The sequence below is a fragment of the Gossypium arboreum genome, chromosome 7, assembly GCF_025698485.1.
Source record: "Gossypium arboreum isolate Shixiya-1 chromosome 7, ASM2569848v2, whole genome shotgun sequence".
In the NCBI taxonomy this organism is placed as follows: domain Eukaryota; kingdom Viridiplantae; phylum Streptophyta; class Magnoliopsida; order Malvales; family Malvaceae; genus Gossypium; species Gossypium arboreum.
In genome coordinates this window covers 102,523,947-102,537,715 of record NC_069076.1, presented here as the reverse complement: position 1 = coordinate 102,537,715, position 13,769 = coordinate 102,523,947, and the positions used below count along the sequence as shown (strand labels likewise).

At 33.9% G+C, this 13,769-nt stretch overlaps 2 protein-coding genes across 4 annotated transcripts; both read right to left on the bottom strand.

The window, feature by feature from the left end:
- Window positions 1–301: 301 nt before the first annotated feature.
- Window positions 302–3,086, bottom strand: LOC108452225 (putative clathrin assembly protein At2g25430). Of its 3 annotated transcripts, none has more exons than XM_017750011.2 (2): window positions 2,726–3,086; window positions 302–2,503 (listed from the first exon to the last, which is right to left on the bottom strand). In XM_017750011.2, the coding sequence occupies exon 2, from the start codon at window positions 2,492–2,494 to the stop codon at window positions 536–538; it is 1,959 nt and encodes a 652-aa protein (XP_017605500.1). In that variant the 5' UTR covers window positions 2,495–2,503; window positions 2,726–3,086; the 3' UTR covers window positions 302–535. The 3 variants fall into 3 exon arrangements, with proteins under 3 accessions (XP_017605500.1, XP_017605492.1, XP_017605484.1); XM_017750003.2 differs by having other exon boundaries at window positions 302–2,527; window positions 2,726–3,084; XM_017749995.2 differs by having other exon boundaries at window positions 302–2,603; window positions 2,726–3,082.
- Window positions 3,087–8,727: 5,641 nt separating this feature from the next.
- On the bottom strand, window positions 8,728–13,333 carry LOC108475028 (probable LRR receptor-like serine/threonine-protein kinase At1g56130). The gene is made up of 19 exons (XM_017777045.2): window positions 12,826–13,333; window positions 12,522–12,678; window positions 12,363–12,434; window positions 12,202–12,273; window positions 12,004–12,075; window positions 11,812–11,883; window positions 11,554–11,625; window positions 11,374–11,445; window positions 11,212–11,283; window positions 11,030–11,101; window positions 10,884–10,955; window positions 10,716–10,787; window positions 10,504–10,572; window positions 10,344–10,406; window positions 10,211–10,255; window positions 10,046–10,110; window positions 9,586–9,962; window positions 9,294–9,489; window positions 8,728–9,225 (listed from the first exon to the last, which is right to left on the bottom strand). The coding sequence occupies exons 1-19, from the start codon at window positions 12,905–12,907 to the stop codon at window positions 9,047–9,049; spliced, it is 1,953 nt and encodes a 650-aa protein (XP_017632534.1). The 5' UTR covers window positions 12,908–13,333; the 3' UTR covers window positions 8,728–9,046.
- Window positions 13,334–13,769: the final 436 nt, after the last annotated feature.

Sequence of the window (13,769 nt, the reverse complement as noted above, 5' to 3'; positions counted from 1 at the left end):
AGGCATTCTGGTTGATAGGGTTAAATATTGGCCCAAAGCAACATAACATAGTTCTTTCTAAGCAACATAATTACAAAGGGGCCATAAGGACCATCTATTAACATTGCGAGAAACCGAAACCTAACTCCTTGAACCGCTTCACCAACTAAATTGAAACTAATAGGAGACCTAACAGTGTGAGATGTTAAAAGTTGACAAGAAAATCTACAAATTATGATAAATGTATAATTTTTTGGATAATCAATCACGATTTAATCACTGCAGAGCCAATTCAATGGATGTTAACGAGAGGGTCACACAATGAAAATAAGAATGTAAATAAAATTCTAATATTACAAAAGCACAAAGAGACATCACAACCAGATCATGAACCTCCCAGCACAAAAAAAAAATCCACAGAATGAGCAAGTCCTTCGTGAACATATTTCAGAACATCATATCATCTCAAAGGAAACGATAAAAAGGGAAAGAAAACTAGAAAAAGATATTACAGAAGGTAAGCAAAGAAAAGTTATCTATTTTATATGTGGAAAAATCAATATGGAGTATAATAATACCCGGCTGGTGGCCCCATCCCATTCACTGGGGGCATTCCGTAAGGCATCACTGGCATAGGTCCAGGTCCATAGTATCCAGGGTTATTAATTTTGGCCAAACTAGCCTGACCTTGCATTCCATCCCTTGCATATTGCTGCCATACCTGCTGCTCCTGGACAAGCAGAGTTTGTTTCTTCTCCATGTCAGCCATTTGTACATAGGAAGGAGGAGGAACGCTCAAAGATGCGGCAAACGGGTCCTGATTGACATTCTGAACTGTTCCATCTGGTGCTGGAAGAGCTAAAACTTGTGTTGTGGTCTTCCCTGGGCCTGGCAATGCCACGCTACTCGCACTCCCGCCACTTAACTGTGCAGTGCTAACATGCTGCCTTACCATTCCTTGATCATACATGCCATTCAACAGCAATGGATCTAGACCACCCCCCAAAGCTGCCTTTTGCCTTGACAAGTTACTAGCGGTCTCAACCAAAGCCAACTCCCAGTCTTCCTTCCCTGGCTCAGCAGCTGGGGTTTGCCAAGCAGATGTCACTTCAGGTCCATTTGATGGGAAAGCTTCCCATGATCCATTACCATTATTAGCCGGAGGACCATTAAATAAAGCCAAAGCCAATTTGTTCCCCTGATCATCAGCTGAGACAGTATCATCCCTCAAATTCACTAAATCCTCTTGTGGCTCCGGGGGTTTAACAGGCTCAGGCTCTGGTGGTGGCGGTGGAGTATAATTTTCGGGAGCAGGTAGTGCCTTTATTTCATTCATATCTGGTGCAGGCTCTTCCTCTTTAGGTGGAGGAGGGAGCTCTTTCCTCTCTGGACTCTTTGGCCTCTTAGCTCTATCCCTCACAAACTCCTCCAATGTCTCCAACAACTTACTAGTGATCCTTTGCACCTCGGGATACTCCGACGATCTAGCCACACCCGTATCCTTACACCAATTATAAAATGCAATCAACTCATCTATCTGCTTCGCTGCACTTGCATATGCATCAAATGCCTTGACACAATCTGGGTACTCCATATCGAAAAACTTATCAAGCAGCACAGCCAAAACCTCGCAAATATCTGCATATAATTGAAAACTCTCTTTCACAACAGGATATAAAGCAATCAAGATCATCCTACAATTCTTTGCCAATCCTGTAGGCCGACATGACAAGAACCGATCTAACAACCTCTGCAAGTGACCCATCTTCCCAAAAATCCTCTCTGGTGTCATTTCCCTCAATGGCGTCACTGCTTTCTTCTCCTCTCTTCCATCTCTCCCATCTCTCCCCACTGCCTCACTCATATCGCCATAAGACCTCGTTCTCCTTGTCATCCCATAATTTCCATATCCATTACCACCTCTGATATCCCCATAATCATATTCGTATGGCCTCGGTGGTGGTGATCGGAAATTATCTCGCCCACCATATCTATCATCAGCACTTCCATGACTACTTCCCCCAGCGCCACTGCCTCCACTGCTTTTCCTGTCGAAAAGCATCAATTCAAGTCTTTGATCCAAATACATAGCATAGGTTCTTATAAAGGCGGAGTGATCCCATGAACTTGAGTGAGCCTCATCTCTAAAATCCGACATATTCAGCAACCTCGTACCTCTCCTCGTAGCATACAAGATCTCTTCTTGAAACACCGGATCTCCCTCATTCAACAGCCTATGAACAAGCACCAGTGCTTTGAGCGCCACGATCCAGTTACGAGTCTTCCCGAGCCGTTTGGACACCGCAGACACGCACGCGTGAACGTACCCGCGCGAGTACGAGGTCAAATTCAGGATCTCCCGTATGTACTTCTCGTCGGCAGGGTCGTCGTCGTGGCTGGTCGCTTTCACAATCGCCACCTCGAGGTCCGGCGCCATGTTGCTAGCCACCTTCGCTAGTCCTATGCTGGTTTGGTCCTTAACGGCCCCGATCGCTTTTTGAATCGTGCTCGGCATCTCGACCGTCTGATTTCAAACCAAAATCTCCTCCTTTTGTTTTTGTTTGGAAATTATGTAACGGTAATTTCACTTTAAAATTTAAATGTTCCAACTCCAAAGTAGAAATCTAACAAAATTTAATTAACTAACTCTGATTAAGATCAATTGAACCATTAATGGACTCCAACTATAAACAAGGACAAAGCTTTCAAAAAAGAACAGAGAGGAAGAATTGTTGTTTTAGCTTACCTTCAAGATTAACGGCGTACGGCGGCGGCGAAAGAGGCGGTCAATCGCAGCGGCGCCGGTTGATTCTTTCTCTTCGTGTAAGAAAAAGAGTGGAGGAAAGGACGGAGGATGTGGAGAAGAAATAAAGAGCTAGATTCAAATAATGGATTGGGGTACGGAGACGTGGAGATATCAAGGCCGTTGGATGTAAGAGATCTGGTGAGAAGTAGCTGTTTTTAGCGGAGGTGTCGGAGGGGCGTGTGATTATTGTCCGAAAAAATGAAAAACAGTGTAATGTCTGTCATGTGTGTTGGAGTAAAAAAAGAGAGATACAGATTGGGTTTCAATTAGCTGCTTTGCGACTATTATTTAACTTTTGCAATCACCGACATAGTTGCAAAATGAAATTTATATACTTTCTTTATTAAATTTTTAATATAGTTTTTTTTTATACCCATTAGTGTTAGGATAGTGGCAAGTCATGAAGATGTCTGAATAGTAAATCTGTCACCAGCAATAAGCTTATCCTCTTAGGATAATTATTTACACAATAAATGACTTAATTTTTATTGAGATCATAAAATTATTAGTTATTAAACATTTCGTTAACTCCACTATTTTACTTTATTAAAGTCACAATAAATGATAAGATTTATCTAATCATATATACTCTCATGGTATCAAAATATCCTTCCCATATATTTTATAACGATAATTAGATGACAAATTTAACAACACCCTTTTAATAATTTTGATAAACTAAAATATAAATATATGCAGACAAAATTTATGTCATCCACGTGCAGAGCATGTGTAGTAAAGCTAACAGTATTTAAATATTTTTTTCAAAAACAGTAATTTTTTAAAAAAGAAGAAGAAGAAAGTTTCCAAAAACATAAATCCATACCCAGCTTAAATAAATTATTACTATTATTTTGAAAACCAGTTGTTTACTATAAAACTTTTTTTCCACTTATATTTTGTTGTATTATTAAATTGAGATTTGCATGAAAAAAGTTTGAGCGTAGGCTATTTTTAGTTAATGAAGAGAGTGATATTATATTCCACAGTTTAGCTGCCCGACTTTCGTTGAATCTAAATCCCAAAATTGCCGAGTTATCCAAATTTTGGGTCAACCAAATTTTACACCTAATATTCAAACACTAATAATGAACTAATCAACTTTTTTCCTCTTTTGGTCAAAACTAGGATTTAAACTCTTTCAAATATAGAAGATCAAAATTTTCTTATTTCAAAGATTGAATGGAGCCAGTAATTTAATGAAAATTTTAAGGTTCCGTCTTAATTTTATATATTTTCAGACTTTACAACATTTTAAGTTTAATTATTCCTTTTATATACTTTTAATTAGTTTTTTAACAATTTATGAAATTTTGTAAAAAAAATTATGGACAAATTGGGTTGGGGTCATGTAATTTTTCTTTTTCAAAGTCATGTTCGAGTGTTAAATTTAAAAGAAAATAATTGGATTAGAGATTTTTTTTTGTTGGTAAAAATATGAACTAGATTAACTACAAATTCTTAAGTAATAAAATAAAGTAAGGAAGATTCATACGTATTAATAAACAATAATAATTATTTTTGGAATTCATTACAAATATAAAAGAACACATCTAAGCAAAATATGTTTGAAGGAACATTGGAATAGAATCTACTCTTTAAATTTATCAAACCATCAGAATTTCGATTACCTTCACAAAAAATATGTTTAATTTTAATAGTTGAGATAGTAGTTAAGAGCATCCTACAATCATTAACCAAGGTAACAAGAAAGGAATTAGTTGTTAAAAGATTAAAAATAAAACTAACATGGGCAATTGCATCAACTTCAATTTTCAAGCTTAGAAGTATTTATCAATGGAGAGTTTTAAACTCTGTCTCAACACCCACAATCCCGCTTCAATATTTGCGGTTTTCAGGATGTGTCAAAAGCAACCATTGATCAGTTGGGAATTCTAGAGAAATCGATGGCAATGTTATGCAAAAATCAAAAGAAGAAGAAGAAGAAACAAAAAAGGTTTATATAATATACATGAGAATAAAACTTTGTAATAAAGAAAGTAGATGCTTAACTTACCCATTACATAGTGCTCAGATTAAAAAATACTTTTTAATGAGACACAATGGCTAAACAATTCAACAAAATGGTTTCTTAATGTAATGGCTACTTGTTAATTAAGCCTTAGTTTGATAGATATCAACATTATTATCAGTATAGGAAGATGAGAATTTGATTGCGTTGAAACGCATTATCCTCTTATTTAAGAATTAAAAAAAAAGACTGTAAGTAATTTTAGGCATTATATCAAAAAAAATCTTCTTCATTTTTTATATTTAATAAATGTTAATTAAAAGTAGTAATAATTTAATTAGTTATAAAAATAATTTAATTATTATTAAATTAAATTATAACTTACGTTATATTCTAATATAATCATACATAAAATATGATGTATTTTTAATTATTATACATAAGCTTTTTTTTTTTTGGAAGTTACAAGTATAATCATAATTGTAATTATAAAAATACATCGGATAACCATAGCTAAGATTAACACGATTAGAATAAAATAATAAATAGAATATATCTAAACCTAAACCAAAATAAATGTATAGAGAACTTACACATGGTGGTCCATAAATGAGAGTACATAAAGAATGAAAATCCATGTATGATTTATACTGAGTTTTACTCAAATATGATACTTAAGTTTGACATTTTTTTTCAAAATGTAGTGTTTGTGTTATTTTTAGTCCAATATGATATTTGTATTTAACAAAGTTATACAATATTAACATTTTAGTGTTTAATCTTGGTTTTAGAGTAGATTTTATGAAAAATTTACTCTAAACCGAAATTAAATAAATTCATAATTAACACTAAATTTATTTTATTAACAAAATCATAAAAATTCAAACCTAATAATATTAGCAATTAACTTTTTCAAATCAATTGTCAAACCCGAATTAAACATTAAAAAGTTAACATCATTACCTTTAGGTCCAAAATATATATCTTTTGTCAAATACAAGTACCAAATTAGATAATAATAAAAACACATGTATCACATTAGAAAAACTATCAAACTCGGATACCAAATGATATATTAAATAATTTTTTAAATTATTAGTAATGACAATTATATTTTGTTCATGTTTTCTCGTTTTATTTTTTATTTACTTTTTAATAATTATTTATGAAAATGAGTAATTATTTGATACATCGTTATAGTTTTTAGACTCTATAAATGAATTGAGGTTGTGATAAGTGTCACATTTATTTATATAATTATTTTTATTTTTTATCTATATCTTATAATACACTTGTCAAATCTTTAACTTACTTGTGGAGTATAAAGAACTCTACTAATGATGTATCAAAATTTTTTCTATAAAATATATATTAAATATTTAAAATTTAACTTTTTTATTTAACTACATATATTAACTTCAATATATACTTGAAATTTCATTATTTTTAATTAAAATGAATAAAATAAATAAAATACATAAATACTAAGAATTTATTAGATTTTGTTCAAACGAGGATAAATTCAAATTGTCAGCAAATGCTTGTTTGTGTGAGGGCTTAGAGGAAAACAAGAAGCATGTTATCCAATAAAATTAAAGAATAAAAAATTAGAAAAAAAAAATATAGGAAGTGGAGGACAGAAGTTTCTTGTTAATGCTCTTTAAAAAGTAAAAGGAATTTAAAGGGAAAACACTAGTTTTAAAGTGAAATGACTTGACGATCGAGGAGGGTGAAATTCCTATATCGCAATGAAAAGCTCATTCGCCGTGATATTACACTCGTATAATGACTTAATTTTTATTTTCGAAATTAAAGTATTTATGTGCTAATATAATTAATTCGTGAGTGTTTTTTAAAAGGATGAATAATTAAACACGAAAGAAACAAGAAAATCCTTACTACTATTGAAGTATTAACAATAATATTGCACGATCTATTTTTAATTATGAATTTAATTTAAGTAAAAATGTCTGATACCATCTAAGAGAATTTCCATATAATTTTCCTTTCCCATCATAGGAAGTAAGGATGAGCATTCTATACTAACCCCAAAATTATAGCGCTATTCCTTTTGTATCTTCAATTGACCTTCTCCTTTCATGTTGCATTATTTAATATTTTGGTAAACAAGTATGAAACACAATTCATATATTATTTTAACTTGATTCTTTATGCATGTACATTATGTACATATATTGTGTCTAATATTTAATTTTGTCAAATTAAATTAATCATAAGAAAATTTTTATAAATAATTTAACTTATGTGATAGTTAAATATAATCACAACTTTTTTTAGATTCAGAACATTTCAACTATAGGGTGTGACCCTATAGGATTCTACAACGTTGATGGTAACACTAAAACAATTCTAATTTTACAAATAAGAGTGACATTTAATAATGCATCATTGCTACCTAAGTTGCAAGAAGTCGCGGTTTAACATAACAACTGCACTTGTATAGTCCATTCTCTTGTTTCTTGATTCCTGAGTAGACTAAGATAAACAAATGTGCATGATATCTCATATTAACTCTTTTGAGTATAGTCATGCATTTCTAGTCATATTCAATTAAGGGGACTAAGATATTGCTCTCATTATGTAGGAGAGATAAATTCTATCTTGAGCATGTGTCACTACACTGGTTGCAACATACTCAACATCAGTCTTTATAGTACAATCATTTACAGAAAATGTTTGATTGTGTGAAAACATACGACTCACGGTATTGGAACAATAATGATCTCAAGTCTAAGGACACAAACAATTATCACTATGAAAAATACTATAACTATTACATAATAATTCAAGACGCATATGGTTCACCGTATGCAACAACTCCCTAAATTTCAACATTCTTTCACATCCATTGATTTAGTTTGCAACTGCAACACGCTCCACCTTTTAAATCATATTATTCAACCAAGCCACCTAGATTGATCCTGCCTGCTTGATAAAATCTTTTTAAGGCTTTTAAGCACAGACTTTATTCCAAATCTTTATGTCCTTTACTCCTAATCCACCTTCAACTTTAGGAATTCCAACTAACTCTAGCAGCTTCCTTTGCTTGTCCCTCACCTCTTTTCCATAAGAACACATTGTAGATTTGGGTGACTTTCTGAAGAGCTTTTGCTCATAAAATAAAAACCATGCACCAAAAGTTTTGAAGACTAAAGATGACCAATTGAGTTGTAATCTACCTGAAAATGAAAGAAACTTAGTAGTCCAACTTCGAATCCTCTGAGTGACTTTCTCAACCAATGGACCACATTCACCTTCCCTTGAGCACCTAGTAACTAATGGAACTCCAAGATACCTCACAAGCAACACTCTTATCTTCATGGCAGTTCTATCTATAATACAGGAAAGTTCTTCTAGACCAATCCTCGAATTTCACATTTTTCAGAGTTCATTTGAAGTCTTGACATCTTATAGAAGAAGTCCAGTGCATTCTTAACAACTTCATTTGCCTCCAAAGAGCTTTTCCCAAAGACCAAAAAGACCATCAAGGAATCAGAGATGAGTGAGACCAATTCTTTTACATTAGGATGGTAATGAAAACTTCCCCAATCTCCAGCTTTGTTGAGAAGTCCTGATAGAATATTCATAGGGGGACAAAGGGTCCCATGTCTCACTCCTTTTGCTCCAGAAATAAACCTCATTAACAACAATAAAGAATCTAGGCTTGGTAATACAAGCCCTTATACAACCAATAAGCAACTCAGGGAACATGATTTTGGGTCGATATGAACCCAACTTAAATCAAATTTGAATAAAAAAGTCCGAAATAGATTTCAACCTATACACACTATACCTGGGGAGTGTTTTATAAGAAAAATCTACAAAGCAAAGCAAAGGGTGATTCGGCTATCACTATGTTACACCACGATTGTTTATTATTTTACAGTAAACCAAAATTTGAACCCTACTTCAATAAAGTTGTTAAAAAATATCCGGACCCTATAGGCACTTTTATCAGAAGGGACTTTTTGGCTGGTCCATTATTGGACAAAACAAAGATGGTCCTACTTTTATTCACCAATATCCGGACACCAAGAAAGAAACAAAAACAATGAAAAACAGTATTAATGCGAAAGCCACTAGAAACCCCAACTTTTTATTCATAAAATTACACAATAGTGGGGCTAAGCAAGCGAAAGATAGCGATTACATAATTTAATATATGATCCCACCTTGAGATACCCACATCAAGCAAAATGCATTTACATTATAGTTTTCAACCGTCCATATATGTATACGGACATGGTCCATTTATGTATACAATGGAACTATTTTAATGGTTTCCTTGGTGAGTCTGTGAAAATTCTCATATGACCCTGTGGATCCTTCTTCCACCATAAGTAGAATACGGAAGACAGTATAACAACGCCGGCGACAGCTCCGATTACTATTCCTGCTATTTGTCCAACATGCTTGCGGCTCGAAGAGGCACCCGCAGCTTCAGATACTGCAAAAATATTTATTAGTATGCAGCAAAATTGAATGATTATGAAGGGGAAAACAAAAAAAATTAACCTTGAGATGCATGGATTGCTGATACTAAGGGACCATATGTGCTTTGATATGGAATACAGCAAGTGCCTTTTCCTGCCCAGAAGAAGTGAATTTCCATGATTGTGTTGGTCACATTTGCCTCAAATGTTTTTACCAAGGCTTTTTTGGATCCACCAGCCTCTTTTTGGATATTGAAATCTTCAAGAACTTTCTCACCCTTAAAACAAATTTATCAAGTAATCAATAATCTGCAACTTGAAAATGCTAAAGATAGACTTTCTTCCTTTTTTATTTTTATTTTTTGCCAACATACCTGAATGTAAACATCAAATAAGCGTCTCCCAAGACCTTTCCAGGACGAAGAGTCCTCCATTTCTATCTCTGCAAAATGAAGCTCAACACTGTATTTTCCATTCTTTAGATCAAGGCCATAGTACCTCAAGGAACTAGGTGAGATCCTTGAGGTCTTATACAGCTCTGATTCTAAAGTTTCTGTTATCTGAGAATCTGTCATTGCTACATATCTATTTCCCTTTGGGTTCGAAATGAAATTTCCAGCATTGCTTACTGCCCATTGTTCGTCCGTGCTTGTATACAATGCGGCAGCTCCGAGTGCTTCAGAGTCGTCGTCAAACTCAATTCCAGATGCAGACTTTTGAGCAGTGCCTCCACACTTGATAGAAAATGAAGCTGCACGTATTGGTTGATTCTCAGTAAACAATGCTGAAGAATGATAAAAGAACATAAAGGAGAACATGGAAGGCTAAACTCACTGGATGAGCCCTTGTTTTTGCACTTGGTTTTGCCTTGGATGCAGTTCAACATCCCAGAAACCTTACTGTATTCATCACCATTGACATAAATTTGCCAAAGCTAGTTAAAATACCATAAGAAATCATTAAATGCAACTCCAAATTTGAATGGAATTATTTGCTTACTTATCCTGTAATCCATTTGCATTGATAGAAGTTCCAACAACATTGCTGAATATGAGCAACAGGAGAACATCAATGAGCATTTGGCTAGCACTAGGGGTATCCCATATGGTTGAAATGGAAGGATGAAACTTACATTGATTTCGTCTTAGCGAATTGTGTTGGTAAATTTCCGGAAAGGGGATTGAATGAAACATCCCTGCAATGAAAAACAATCACTCAGTGTCATGAGAATTAAGCCTAAGGTCATGCGAAGCAACTTGAAAACCGTTGACATAACTCGAAACCACACTTACAGTGCAATGAGCTCTGGAGTTATCATGTCTTCAGTTAACTCCCCACTCAAGTTGTTGTTTCCAAGATACCTGCAATATATGTATAATCAGATGAATTGATGCTGCACCTGTATTGCTCATTATTCCCTCAAGTCACTTAAGGATCGAGATATTCATGTTTCTACGCATAAGATCATTCAAATTTAAGGACATGAAGCTTTTAGATGACTTACAAGAACTGTAATGAAGAGAATCCCCGGAAAGAGGTAGGTATTTGGCCTGTCAACTTGTTGAAACTAAGGTCCCTGAGATCATGATTTTGTCCAGATAAATATGAATGTCATGTAATGACTGAACAATTAAATCTCTTTCAGTGCATAGCTGAACTAAATAAGGCTTACATGTATTTCAAGTTGGTGAATTTGCCAATACGTTCTGGAATTTGTCCCGACAGTCGACAATTTCTCAAAGATCTGCATTTAACATTGCAAGTGACATTAATATATGACAGCAATTACAACAGCTGAAAAAACAGAAAGACTCTTACAGTGTGGACAAACTTGTTTGGCTATCCAAAAAATCAAGAGATGAAGCTTCCCCTCTTAGATCACCAATTCTCCTATAAATTAAAAACATGAATCAAACATACAATGAATAATATAGTTAAAATGAATTCTATAAAAAAGAAAGGGGAAATCACTGCAAGAAAGGCAATCAAATAGGCCTTACAGATCTTCCAATTTCGTTAGAGCCGAAAAGCTGCTCGGGATCGGACCTTCAAGAGATGCTCCTTGAAGTCGCCTGTCAATGAAAAAAACTATAAAAAACCTATTGTCTACTGTGGTTTCTGAAGATAGAATCATATAGTTAAAATGAAAGCCATATTCTTACATGTCTCTGAATTCTGTGAAGGTACCAAAATATTCAGGCAGTTTCCCAGTTAAACGATTGTCAGAAGCCCAGCTGACATGTCAACATAAAAACATAAGCTTTCCAACAAGTTCCTTTTGTATTTCTACTATGAGGAAGATATATTTTAAAGACTGCTTCCAATAATCAATAGATAAGTACAGAATCTGAAGGGATTTCAAATTTGCAAACTCTTCAGGTATTGCTCCACTCACTCCACTGCTATCAATGTACCTAAAAGCAAATAGAAACATGATAAGTTAATGATAGCTCTTAAAACTGGGGGTAGATTTTAATTTGTTATATCAGTGGTTAATTCAGTTTTCACTTATGTGCAAGTGAGACTCAGACCCGAGTCCGAGTAACATGCACAAGCATTCAAGAGATATTGTCAAACAGATCAAATTTTAGGCTACTTACAGCTGTTGCAACGATGTCAAATTTCCAAGCTCTTTGGGTAATGGTCCAAAGAAGTTGTTTGAGCTAAAACTCCTGTAACACACAAAAAAAAAAAAAAAAAAGTAACAATGAACTTGGTTAAATTGGTTAATTTTAAAACAAACCAAAAATATGAAAAATATTCAAGAAATTGCAGATAGGTATGAACTTAACAGAGAATTCAATTGGGTTAAATTGCCAAGCTCTGGGGGCACTGCACCTGTTAGATTGTTTATGCCTAAGCTTCTGTTGAATTGTTCAAACAAAAGGATGTTAGTGATAAATCAAGTTCCTTTACACATAAAAATGCATTAGTCCATTATATCCATGAGCTCATCAGTAAACTTCAAATTAGCAAGTTATGACAGTTACAGGTATTGCATCTTCGATAGTTGTCCGATTTCAGCCGGAATGGAACCGTTTAACACATTCTGACCGAGGTTCCTGTATCAAAGGTAAGATATCAGGTTAATGAATTTCAAACAAAGGCTAAAAAAAAGGGGACCAAAGTTCAAAATTGTTTAGTCTCATACAAGTCCATCAGCTCCTTAAGCTCAAATAGTTCTTTGGGTATCTCACCCTTGATATCCAAAGCATAAATCTTCCTGCAAATGTTTAAAACCAGTTCAGGTTAATAAAACTAAAACAGAAGTAAAATGGTGAATAAAAAAATTATCCTTGGTGGTGCTGACAAATGAGTGATGTGACAAATATTGCTGGAGCAGTCACAAGCAACACGAGGATTTGAATCCTCAGAGGTCCATGATGCATTTTGGTTGCAAGGGTCAATGGTTAGATTTATCTTACTTCCCAAGTTCCAGTAATTTATGAGCGTTCTAAGGGCAGCCACTGACAAAGATAAAAGCATATAAGAAGATTCAGATTTTTCCATAAACATTGGCAAACTCCAAACACTGACATGCAAGTTAGAATGGCAAGTAACTGTTGAAATATAATCATAACATCTATAAAAAGTAAAGGTTTTTGCTTATAGACCTTCATTTGGATCAGTGTTCTGTTGTGCAGAAACAAGCTGAAACAAACCAAGGATCAGCAAAGTAAAGCTAAGGAGTCCCATATCATAATAGCTATAGAAAACATGAAAGAACTAAGGTGTATATATATATATATATACACACACACTATTTTAAAGTGGGGTTGTCCCACGTCCTAGCTTTGGGTTCTTTTCTTTGTGTGCCTCGGATTTTCTATAATCTGATATTTAACTTTTAACTCATATCAGCTTGGTTTTCGTTTAGGTTTTAAAAATAAATACAGAAGGGGAAGGCCGGCCATACAATATTTACAAGTGAAAGAATCAGCAAAAAGGGAGAAAAAGATGGATAACTAAGATTGATAAAGTTGTGTAAGACAAGGACAAAGAAGACTAGGCAGAGCCATGAATTCAGGAGGCTTTTTTTGACTCCCTTGATTTAAAAGTATTACTGTATTATAGGAAGACGAAGACCAGAACAGAATCAATCGGAAAATCTTGTAGATGTGTTTCCATGGAAAAAAGCTAATGCTTGTATTTTACCGCTTGTTTTATGTTCTTTGACGTTAACATAATAACTAACCTTTTCTTTATTACTTTCGACTTAGACTTTGGGTCGGTTGAATAAGATTGAGGTAATGAGATTAATTAGTGCAACAATCAAATTAAATACTATAATAATGAGACTAAAATTTAATTTAAAATATGTGTTTAGATTTAAATATAGTAGTGAGATTAATATTATAATGACGATTCAAGATATTAAATTAAAATACATGTTTAAAATAAATTATTAAAATATATTTAAATCATATGCACTAAAGCTCTTTTGACATCTAAATAATCTTAAAACTAATGCTAGTGACGGATTAGTTATTGTAACGATAAAATTAACGATAAAATATGTGTTCGGATTCAAACATAATGATGAGTCTAAAGATAATGA

What these genes read in the sequence shown, in the direction of transcription:
- LOC108452225 (XM_017750011.2), bottom strand. Translation starts at nt 2,494, where the DNA reads ATGCCGAGCACGATTCAAAAAGCGATCGGGGCCGTTAAGGACCAAACC.
- LOC108475028 (XM_017777045.2), bottom strand. Translation starts at nt 12,907, where the DNA reads ATGGGACTCCTTAGCTTTACTTTGCTGATCCTTGGTTTGTTTCAGCTT. An exon ending in GAACACTGATCCAAATGAAG is followed by an intron (nt 12,679 to 12,825) that starts GTCTATAAGCAA and finishes TATCTTTGTCAG; the next exon opens with TGGCTGCCCTTAGAACGCTC. An exon ending in AGCAATCCATGCATCTCAAG is followed by an intron (nt 9,226 to 9,293) that starts GTTAATTTTTTT and finishes ATATTTTTGCAG; the next exon opens with TATCTGAAGCTGCGGGTGCC.